We start from the raw sequence: 12,259 nt of genomic DNA on the forward strand, positions 1-12,259 counted from the left end.
TTGAGATGCTAGCTCCCACTTTACCAGTCGTCTTTAATTTCCTTGTGCCAACATTTTGGTAATTCTTGTTTACTCTTTCTTTTCCTGTTTTCTGTATCTAATTGTGGAGAGGAATAGTTTGTTCCTTTTAAACATCTCTTGGATTCATTTATTTTTCTTCATTTCCTATGGGGCTGCTCCAGTTTCAATCCTCATGACTCTATCTGGCAAGATTTTATCTAGTTTCAGCTAGAGTTCAGCAGTGGTGCCTCAAAGGGTCGCCTCAGAGGATGAGAGAGAAGCCAAGTGGACATGAGCATGTCTTGACTCCCACACTAACTTCAAACACATCAGCTCAATCTGCAACTGTAGTATATACTGAGGTTCTGTGAACAGTTTTGTGTAGAGAAAACATTCCTTAAAATAAATAAAAATAAGTCTGAAAATCAGCGCTCAGAGTTATTCTGCATATCACTGCCATAGCAGCTCCTTGAAACATTTCTTTTTTTTATAGTGTTCCTGTTAAAGATCTTTATCAGTTACTACCACTATATCTTACATTCAAATCTGTTTACATACTGGGAAAATGCTATGGGGATAACCACATTTCCTACTATTATTCAACATCTGTGTTCTCATGGTTCTAGTCGAGCCCCATTGGCCTCTCACCATTACTGGTCAGTATTGTTTGTAGACCATTCCATACATTGCCTTTCCTTACTTCCTTTCTTTGCTTTGCCCATTCAAGTTTCATTTCTGCTTCATAGCTCAGCACCTCAAGTCTTAACTCCTCCTTGAAAACTTTATCTATTTCAGTTTCAACTGATCTCACCCCTCTCCCATATTATGCTGCAGTTAGAGTCAGTATCTCTGAAAGAGGCAGCTAATTTCCTTGTACTGTTTCACGATTTTGTTTTCTCAGGTCAGTTTTAGGTCTAATGATGGCAGGGCTTTTATCTTTTATAGTCTGTTACATTACAAGCATTTGTGTACCACAAATAACACTTTAGCTATTGGTAAATACAGAATGATGTCAAAATAATGTAGAAGTCCAGATGATTCATGTGTGGATTTTCTTACTTTAGATTTGTAGTGATCAGGAGCAAACTTCCTCACAAATAGCAGTATATGAAGACTAAGGAAAAATGAAGAATCCTGCACAAGATTGCCTTTAGTGACTGGTTTAGTGGCTTCAACCTGTAAGTTTTCAACAACATTCAACTATCTCATGCAGCTGTGAAGACCTTTCAATGCATGGTTCTACAAGGTTGCCTATTCTTCAATTGGATTTTTAATTCTGGTGAAAATGGCATCTAAAAAAAGGTGAATGCCCTTGGGGACCCATATCAGGAAGGAGGAAGCATGGCAGCTGGCAAGCATTGATGACTGTGATACTGAGTGCAAATGCCAGTGGAGATTTAACTGCTTGAGTGTTTTATTAGGATGGTTATTGTTTTCCCTGATGTTCTGATTACAAAGTTGTATTGCATTTAAGTGACCTATCTAACACTACTTTTCCCATATGCCCTTTTATTTTAGGTATGCAATTTTTACAGAAGATTCTCTAGGTTGTCATCTGCCTTTATAGCAGAATGTCTGGCACTTTTTTTTAAAAAATTTTTTATTTATTTATTTTGACAGGCAGAATGGATAGTGAGAGAGACAGAGAGAAAGGTCTTCCTTTGCCGTTGGTTCACCCTCCAATGGCCGCTGCGGCCAGCGCATCTTGCTGATCCGAAGCCAGGAGCCAGGTGCTTTTCCTGGTCTCCCATGCGGGTGCAGGGCCCAAGGACTTGGGCCATCCTCCACTGCCTTCCCGGGCCATAGCAGAGAGCTGGCCTGGAAGAGGGGCAACCGGGATAGAATCCGGCGCCCCAACCGGGACTAGAACCCGGTGTGCCGGCACCGCAAGGCGGAGGATTAGCCTGTTAAGCCACGGCGCCGGCCATGGCACTTTTTTTTAAACCTGTGCAACATCTAGTTTTGTGCTGGCTATATAGTATATGTTTAATAAATCTTTATTTGTAGGCACCCTTCATTTTATTTCTTAAAGATTTATTTATTAATTTATTTGAAAGGCAGAGTTACAGAGAGGCAGAGGCAGAGAGAAAGAGCGAGAGGTGTCTTCCATCCGCTGGTTCACTCTCCAAATGGCTGCAATGGCTGGAGCTGGGCTGATCCAAAGCCAGGAGCCAGAAGCTTACCATGGGTCTCCCACGTGGGTGCAGGGGCCCAAGGACTTGGGCCATCTTTGACTGCTTTCCCAGGCCATAGCAGAGAACAGGATAGGAAGTTGAGCAGGCAGGACTTGAACCAGCACCCACATGGGATGCAGGCACTGCAGGTGGCGGCTTTACCCACTACACCACAGTGCCGGCCCCTAGGCATCCTTCAATTCAAAAGTATTTTTTGCTGTGGTGCTAGAACCGGTTACTTCTCATTTTTTAAAATAAATGTTTCCAGGGCCGGTGCTGTGGCACAGCAGGTTAACGCACTGGCCCGAAGCGCTATCATCCCATATGGGTGCTGGTTCAAGTCTCAGCTGCTCCACTTCTGATCCAGCTCTCTGCTATGGCCGGGGAAAGCAGTAGAAAATGGCCCAAGTCCTTGGGCCCCTGCACCTGCGTGGGATACCTGGAAGAAGCTCCTGGCTCCTGGCTTTAGATCGGCGCAGCTCCAACCATTGCAGCAGTTGGGGAGTGAACCATCAGATGTAAGACCTCTCTCTGTTTCTGCCTCTTCTCTCTCTGTGTAACTGTGTCTTTCAAATAAATTAATAAATCTTTAAATCAATCAATAAAATAAATTTTCCTTCCATTTACCTATAAATGACCCCAATTGTTTAGATGAGCATACGTTGCAGTCGGAAGATGCAGAAAGCCAGAGGGATACAATAAAGATCACCAGAAACTTCCAGGTCAGTATGAAGACAGAACCTAGCAGCTTTTTATTTTTATTTCTGCCAGAGCTAGCTCTAAAATTCTGATGGGGTGCTATACTTGTAAGAGGCCAGAGGGAGAGCCTGCAAGGTCAGTGGGTCTAAAGTATGTTTTTGATAATCCAGCTGCTGGGGATAGCCTCTTTCTTTCTTCAGCATCAGAGAACAGATGCTTCTCTATCCACCAGCCTATTTGGGTGTTCCAGGAAGGTAAAAAGTAAAGTAGGTGCAGTGAGATAAGCCAAAAGGTGCTTGGTTTATTATCAGTGGACAAAGTGTCCTTGGTGGAGGACAGTGGCTCAATTAGCTTCCAAAAAATGGCCAATGACCCTGATGCCTGAAGACGAAAGGGTTTTGGTTTGTTTGTTTTTAACTACTGTTTGCATTAACTGGAGCCAAATGCTGAAAAGCAAACATCAAGAATTAAGACAGGGGCTGAAACAGCCATAGTATAGTCAAATGTAGGTCTTATCAGGACCAAATATTTTCATTTTTTGCAGAAAAGATGACTGGTCTTTATTTACCTCTAGTTGGACGTCAAATGTAGCTAAGCCTAACCTGAGGATACCACAGTCCTCTGTGTGTCATACGGTATATTCTAAAGTGCTCCAGGAATGTCTACCAAGTATATCATAAAGCAATGTTTGAGCTTGGAGAGCACCCCCACAATGGCCCACACCTCCTTCTGTCAAATAGCCATTACATGAAACCACTGGATAAATAGGTCATGTCTTCTGCAGCATCCATTTTTACTCAATATTTCAGGAAGGGAGACATTTATATAAACCGTGTGTATGTGTAGTGAGCCGAGTCTAAAATATACATCAAACTTTAAGTCAACAGTGAAAAGTTACCTTGGGGCTCCTTGTATCCCCTGTCTGGAAGCAAGTAGTCCCCTTCTCTGCTGTCCTCGGGTAGTTTATCTCCTTAGGAGAATGCACATCTGCATGATTGAAAAGACAATTAAGGACATTGACAAAACAGGCTAATCCTCCGCCTTGCGGCGCCGGCACACCGGGTTCTAGTCCCGGTCGGGGCGCCGGATTCTATCCCCATTGCCCCTCTTCCAGGCCAGCTCTCTGCTATGGCCCAGGAAGGCAGTGGAGGATGGCCCAAGTGCTTGGGCCCTGCACCCACATGGGAGACCAGGAGAAGCACCTGGCTCCTGGCTTCGGATCAGTGCGATGCGCCGGCCGCAGCGGCCATTGGAGGGTGAACCAGCGGCAAAAAGGAAGACCTTTCTCTGTCTCTCTCTCTCTCACTATCCACTCTGCCTGTCAAAAAAAAAAAAAAAAAACAAACAAAAAAAAACCACAAACAAAAAACAAAAAACAAACAAACAAAAAACAAAAAACAAACTGGGATTAAAACTGTTTTCCCATATCTAATGTTCTGTTCACTCTACTGTCCAACTGAGCCACCGCAGCAAATCCGTATAATGGGCAGATTTTTTTCCTAACGCACAGTAAATTTAGGTTGCAGAGGAAAAGGAGTCACAGCCTGAAGACACCTTCCATAACAGGCATGTAGGCATGGCGATAGACTCAGCATCTAAATTTACAATGCAGCCAGCTTCTCCAGCATGTGTGCTTTTATTCTTTGCTGATGGTTCATTCAAGTCCTGCCCCGACCCTCTCAGGTTCTCAGTGTGGAACTTTTATTTTTAAGGGGCCCCCTTTAAACAGGATGGAAGATCTCTAAAATAGTATGCTTCTTCCTGAGGGCAAAATACTGGGTGCACCTCAAGGACTAAAAACTATGCATCCAGGGCCCTACTGCTGCAGCATAAAAACACCAAGCATTTGTCAAGGGACTTATGTTTTAAATAAAGCTTTGGCACACATGATCTTATTCAGCCCCCACAACAATCCGCAACCTAAACTAGTTCGGGAAAGTGGAGATAGCACTCAGTCCAATTGTTAGCTCCAGTTAGGTGCTTTGGTTAAAGAGCTTAATAACTCCTTAGGGATTAAGGAAAGGGCGCCCGCTGCTTTAGCTACCAGGCAGCATGGGAATAAAGGAACGACTGTATTTCTTCAGTCACCACGCAATCATGGCAACAGCAAGCACCCACTCTTTCCACTTTGACCCATACAGTCTGTCTAGGCAATTAATCAGCGCTCCCCGTGGTTTTGCTATGGGGTGCCAGTTGCCTTGCTAATTAAACCTTCCCACAGGATGTAGCCAGACCACACCCTCGGAGAGGCCTCTGCCAGGCAAGGTGCTTCGGCCTATACTAGTGGAAAGCTGAGACTCCAGGCGGCAGTGAAACGCAACCCTAGTTTTCCCGAGTCTCAGTTTCCCCACCTCTAAAATGGGCTACCCTTCTCTTTCTTGAGTTCCCTCCCATTGCACGCGAGGCCAGTAGGAAGTGAAATCAGTGCTTCACGGCGGCTGAGAGTCTTCTGTTAGGCGCCGGTCGCCGCGCCGGGCATGCTCAGTAGCGGGGGCCACTCCAAGGCGAGTACGACTAGGAAGCAGCTTTAGGCGGCCGCCCGGGCGGCCGACTGCGGGCACTTTGATGAATCACGTGTGGTGAGGCCCTCTTAAAGAGATAGGCGCCCACGTTCCCTCCGTGCTAAACACCGCCCTGAGGGCGGCGGCGGCGGCGACCGTGGTAATTGCAGCTGCTTAGGGGCAGGGCTGGCCCCAGCGCCCAGTAGTGGCGGCCGCGGCGTGGTTGCGTCTGGGGTGCCTGGGAGCCGAAGCCCCGGGGGCCTGAACTCGGCAGCTCCCTGAGCAGCCGCACAACCTCTCGGGAAGAGGTGCTACCCAATCGGCGCGGGGCAGCGCGAGCGCCCCGAGGGGCTTCCGCAGTTGAGGAGAGGAGGGGGTGACAGGGCACAGGTGACAGGGCCGGAGAAAGATGGAGCAGCCCGGGGCGTCGGCGTCGGGAGCGGGAGGCGGCAGCGAGGAAGCCGGCGGGGCCCGGAGCAACAAGCGGAGCACGGGCAACCGGGCCGCCAACGAAGAGGAAACGAAAAACAAACCCAAATTGGTGAGTGCTCCCGCAGCCCCCGCCGGCCTTGGGGACTGGGAGAGCCCCGGACTCCTCCTGCCGTTGAGCACGGGGGGGACCCGGGGCCCCTTCCCAAGTGTGACCGCGACCTCGCTGTGCAACTCGGGGAGCCGCTGAAGGAGTGGCCACGCCGAGGCGCGGAGTCGGCGCGGGGGCGGAAGAGCACCCCCTTCTTCACTTAATGCATTTCTCGCTCTGGTCAGCCCCGGAGGCAGTGCGGGAAGGAGAAAGGCCCCACCCCAACTTGGGGAGATCCCGAGTAGCGGGGTAGGGCGGCTGTTTGTCCAACTTGTGGGCAGGAACCCTCTTTGCGCCATTCCATTTCCCTCCCGCCTCTTGTCAGTTGCTGTTGCTCCTAACACTTAGGGTCTGGGCTAGGGGATCCTCCCTCCTCTTCAGTCCACAAACTTGGGAGCCCACCCACAGCCTGGTAAATCAAGGGAAACACAGCGTAGGCCCCCAGTCTTTCTACTTTACCAGAAACCTAAGGAAGAGGCGCCTACGTGCGTTTCCCCCGCCTTGCCTCTCTCCATGTGCTCTCTTAAACATTTCTTTGGGAGTGTGTGTGTGGGGGGGAGGCGCGTGGGAGTTTGGAGACTGGGGAGGTATCACTGACTGTCCTGTGAGTGTGATAGGCATAGTCGCACGGTCCTTCCACTTCGTTGATTAAAAACGTTCAAAAGCAGTAGGCAAACTGCAAGGCTCACCCTGCTGACAGTGTGAACCAGTGGCAGCGGTCCATTTCCTGCCCCTGAGTGTTCTGGGGGAATGAAATCGATGGGGCCTGCTATAGCATTGGGAAATACTGGAGTTTCCTCAGCGCGACAGTTACAAGGGTTCCTCTTTTTTGGTAAACTTTCTAATTTGAGTGATATGAGGGCCAATGGTTCTCTTGCAGGAACTCAGCAAATACTCCTTAGAACTGAAGATTCTTAGTCTTGAGCCGAAGCACGAGCCACATGTTGCATGTCTAGATTTCACTTTTCACCAGCAACTTGATTATGAAGGACATGGTGACATATGAGGGGGTTTTCAAAGAGTTCATAGAAAACGTGTGTTATGCAAAAACAATGCATAGAGTTCAGGTTTTTTTTGCACCAAGGTAGATTTACCTTTTAATTCCATTTTTTCACATATTTTTGAAGTGCCCTTATATGTGAAAAGTTGTTTCCTATGGTTTCTGGCCATAGGATTGTTGTCTTCATTTTCCATTTACCTTTCAATTATGGGCTGTTTATGTTGGAAAACAGTGATCAAAGCACTATCACTTTAAGAAATATGCTGTCTTCCATTATGTGGCAAGGGACCTTGTAAGATAGATTAAAAATGTCCTAGTTTAATGTTTCATCAATTACACCCTAACTTGAAGCAAATTGAGAACTTGCCAACTTGATGTGTCCTGTTATCCTAGACTTTAGAAATAAAGAAACTGAGTCATGGGCTCTTTGTGACTTGTCTATACTAGCAGAGGGTTAATGGGTTGAATGGGTGCCTGCACTGCATAAAACTTGAGTTTTATGAGTGTCTCACCAGAGTTTAACATATTTTAAAATTCTGGTGGTGTGATTTTGAAATTTATCAGTTTGTGGTGAAAGAGTGATTGTATTTCCTTTTTTTCTTGGATCCAGTACAAAACTGTGGTTTAGTCAGTGATTCAAAGTTTAAGTAAAAATGAAAATTAACTGAAAGTTTCCATGAATCATTTAGCAAATCTAGCAAGAATGTCCCACTTTTAAGAAGTACGCTCTCCAGAAAAAGCATTTATCTCTGTTAGTAATAACACCTTGATTAAATTCTCCCCTTCCCTGTGGCCATTTGTCCTGTTGCATCTTTTATGTTTTACTTGCTTTGACAAGGTAACTGGATAGTTAAAAGATAGTATCACTTACAGATCCTAGCTAACTTCTCTGTTCCATGTTGAACATAGCTTGATATATTGGAACACGTATTTGAATCTGAGCATTTGATAAGAACAACATAGTTTTTCTGTTTTGCTCAACATAATATTTGAGTCTTATGTAATTTTATAAGCAGATGTATTAGGATTGATAATAACACATTTAGGAAGCCATTGCAGCACATTTTAAGGCAAGCAAGTTGACTATATCAATAAGACTTGGTAAACTTTTTAGGACAGAGTTTGTCTTGGATCTTTAAAGTTTGAGAAGTAAGATAAAGCTTTACTTAGGCTAATTTTTAGTATGTTGAGTATTATGTTAACAGTCATGGTAATTATTCTTTGTGTGTGTGTGTAAAGAAGTTGTGGTATGGAATTATAAAAGAGAATCTTTATGAAAATAGAAATATTTTGTGTAGGTGATTGAGAGGATATGGGTTCTCTTTAAAATTTTATTTTTATTTAAAAAGTAGTGGGAGGGAGGGACAGAGAGATCTTCCATCAGCTAGATTAGGGGTTTTTAAACTCTTAATTGTATGAAATGAGTATATGTGGGTATGTTCATTTTTCTGATCCCCATAACTTTTATCAGTTTTTTTTTATTTTAAAGCTTTTATTTATTATTTGAGAGGCAGAGTTCCAGAGAGGCAGAGGCAGAGAGACAGAGAGACAGACAGAGAGAGAGAGAGAGAGAGAGAGAGAGAGAGGCAGGGGGAGAGGAAGGGAGGGAGGGAGGGGTCTTCCATCTGCTGGTTCACTCCCCAGATCACTGCAAGGGCTGGAGCCCCACTGATCCGATTCCTCCAGGTCTCCGCACTGATTCCTCCGGGTCTCCCACGCGGGTGCAGGGGCCCAGGGACTTGGGCCATCTTGTACTGCTTTCCCAGGCCATAGCAGAGAGCTGGATCAGAAGTGGAGCAGCCGGGACTTGAAGTGGTGGTGCCCATATGGGATGCGGACACTGCAGGCGGCAGCTTTACCTGTCACAACACAGTGGCAGCACTTTATCAGTGTGTCTTAAAGGCATCCATCACCTGTAGAAGGATAAGAACTATTGCATATGAAAGATAGTAAAGGAAACAGCAGTTGATTCCACTCTATAAGGTAGTGGGGAGGAGGGGAGTTGTGTGATGAAGGGAGAGGGGAATAGCAGTGACCACAAGGGTTATTGGTAGTGAAGGAAATTCCTCTGGGAGTAAAAAGAAATTAACTACACAATGTTTACACAGTGTTAGCTAAGACTAAAGTTTCTGCTTTAGTTTTTCTAGGTAGAAAAATTAACTCAGTTGTCTTATAGTGGGTGCTTAAAGTATAAGGCTTGTGATTCAGTTGTTTACGTCTAGGTGTTCATGGTTCTGGAAGACTGGAGGTGGAAGACATTTTTCTATAGAGAGGACCTCTTTTCATTTATATCCTCACCTTTTTATGAATATTAATGAAAAATTTTCAGAGTGGCATGACATCTGTTTAAATCAAATCAAGATTTAATAGAATTCACTTCAATTTTCTTCATATAACCAACTTTATAATGAGCCTTTATTTTTATTGTTTTTAAGGGAGGCAGTCGTGTTCTGGACTCAATACATTTTGAATAATGCATTGATAGTAGAGTTTTGGATTTTATGTAACTGGTTAGGATCAGATTGTAGCATGCCATCATACAGCATGGATCTTAGTTTAATTAGTAATTTCATGTCAACCAAGGAGTGTATTTTGTAAAATCGAGTGTTGGAGCCACAGAAGTGTTATGAAGGAGGTACATACTCAATTCCACATATTTAAGGCAGTGACTTAACTGTTAAGAGAGATCAGTGTTAAGGTAAAACTAACACTACGACACACACACACACACACACACACACACGATGGTGTAGAGTGGCTTGATAACATTTGATGTTTTTTGCTTTTGGAATTTATATTTGTGTATAATTTCTGAAGCCTTTGGATTTTTAGAGTCCAATTAGTAACTTGACACAAGTTAATTTTCTGGTTATGATATAAATTCCTGTTTGGTAATTTTTTATAATATAATAAATGTCTTTATTTTGAATGAAACATGGGAAGTTACTGCACTTATGCATCACACATTTACTGATAACTTACTATGTGTAGGCAGTATTCCAAGGATTGGAGATATAAAGATGCTCATAGTCTAGTGAGACAGAGAAGTTAATTAATGATTAAAAACAATGTGATAGTTTACTGCAGGAATATTCAGAAGAGGGATCTATTAAATCATAGGCATTGAAATTGACTTGGATGCTTGAGCTTGGTAAGGAAAGGCTTATCATAGTTGTTGACATTGGAACTGAAACTTGAAGAATAGGGCTTTAATTGGAGGAGAGGGAAACACATTTGTATACAAAGGTAGATAGATATGGGATCATGCCTAATTAAGATCAGGTAGATGGGGCCTGCGCTGTGGCACAGTGGGTTAATCCTTCGCCTGTGGCACTGGCATCCCATATGGGCGCTGGTTCTAGTCCAGGCTGTTCCACTTCCAGTCCGGCTCTCTGCTATGGCCTGGGAAAACAACAGAAGATGGCCCAAGTCCTTGGGCCTCTGCATCTATGTGGGAGACTGGGAGGAGACACCTGGCTCCTGGCTTCGGATCAGCGCAGTTCCGGCCATTGTGGCCTTTTGGGGAGTGAACCAGCGGAAGGAAGACCTTTCTCTCTGTCCCTCTCACTGCCTGTAACTGTAACTCTAACTCTCAAATAAAATAATTAAAATCTTCAAAAAAAAAAAATCAGGTAGATTGTTTGGGGCTGAAATAAAAGGTATGATGGATATTCAAAAAGTTCATGTAAAATGTATATTATGAAAAAAAACATGGATTTCAAAATGTTTTCTACCAAAATAAAGCTATCTTTTAATTCCATTTTTTCATAAACTTTTGGAAGTCCCTGTATGTATATATGGTGTACCTGCTAGAAAAAAGACTGGGTCTAGATCACAACACATCTTTTATGTGCCACATTAGAGTTTGTACTTCTTTCTGGAAATCAGAGTAACTCATTGAAGAGACTAAAAATGGGAATGTTACCTGACTAGATTTGTGTTTCAGAAAGAATCACAGAACTATGGAATATTTCTTGGAGAAAGGTGCTAGACAGGAGGCAGGAAGACCAGTTAGGAGTAGCAGAGTAGTGTAAAAGTGCTTGATGTTTAGACGTAGAGATTTGGATTTCAATTCAGCTCATCTACTCATCCATTACCAGTTTATCAGTTTATTAGGTGCAGCACTATATGCCTCAGTTTCCTCCTGCTACCTCTATTGTCTCTCTTTCCTGTTACATACCCTGAACTTCCTCACCAAATCTGAATGTTCCACCTTGTTTCTCTGAGAAATCTCACCCCTGTCTTGACAGCCCAGCTCATACCTCAGTATTCTTTCTTCCACTAAAGCTTCACTGATTACCTCAGCATACTCTTCCTTCTTCTGAACTCAACTATTTTGAGTTTAAACATCATATACTGATCTTGTCTCTGCAGAGATTTTAAAGTGCTTCTGGGCAAGAGTCCCAGTTTGTGCTTATTCTTGAAAACCTGGCAGGCTAGTGCTTAGGTCCACAACTCAGTAAATGAATTATTAGCTGGAGTTTTTTTTCCCCCTATGGACCAGGCATTCCAAGAGCATTTATTGTTGAAAATAGGCTTTTAAAAATATTTACTTTGATATGTCATATCTTTTCTTAGTGTGGATATATTCCATCAAATGACCTATCTATACATCCCTCTGTGTCTTTTCTCTAATTCTGAAAATTAAAAAGCTTCAGGGCCATGAGAAGTCACCTGTTCCTCTTGTTTGTTTGAATTCTTGGGGTATAAGGGCAGGAACTTCCATGCATAGAAACAATACCAAAATGGATGAGCCAGGTAACATTTCACTGTTATGAATAGGTGAATTCAGCTTATTGGCCAAAGAACATGGATTGGAGAGCTGAGGGACTTGGGTTCCGGTGCCTGTTCCTTCCATCTTTTATTTGCTCCTAATCTCTGATGAGCATTTAACACCAGAAGTTTGAGTTCTTTGATTAATTTCTATTAGTTGTAGTTAAAGCTACCTGAGTTGTTACACACAGTGGTTTAGATGAAATATAGTAATGAATGAGAAAATTTTTAGGAAATTGTATATTATCCAAGTAGAGAATTTACCTGGATCAAGTGTGATTGTGGTTGAACCTGTCTAATGGCTTCCCTGCAATCTATAGCTGTAACAATATTGTGTGAAGTAAGGAATATGGTTATATGTTGATTGATTCCTTTTTTTAAGAATAGCTTAGTTTTTTTTTATTTTTTTAAGATTTACCTATTTATTTGAAAGTTGGAGTTACACAGAGAGAGAAGGAGAGGCAGAGAGAGAGAGAGACAGCATGCTCCTCCATCCACTGTTTACTCCCTAACCAGCTGCAATAGCTGGAGC

General features: G+C 43.6%; 1 protein-coding gene across 1 annotated transcript in view; it reads left to right on the forward strand.

Moving 5' to 3' along the window:
* The first annotated feature begins 5,403 nt into the window (after positions 1 to 5,403).
* Positions 5,404 to 12,259, forward strand: part of DIAPH2 (diaphanous related formin 2) — a 985,476-nt gene continuing 978,620 nt past the window's right edge. Inside the window, exon 1 of the mRNA XM_062183022.1 lies at positions 5,404 to 5,915. Coding sequence (XP_062039006.1) covers positions 5,784 to 5,915 — 132 coding nt within the window. The 5' untranslated portion in view covers positions 5,404 to 5,783. The remainder of the gene's footprint in view (positions 5,916 to 12,259) is intronic.

Source organism: Lepus europaeus, chromosome X (genome assembly GCF_033115175.1).
Source record: "Lepus europaeus isolate LE1 chromosome X, mLepTim1.pri, whole genome shotgun sequence".
Taxonomy (NCBI): Eukaryota; Metazoa; Chordata; class Mammalia; order Lagomorpha; family Leporidae; genus Lepus; species Lepus europaeus.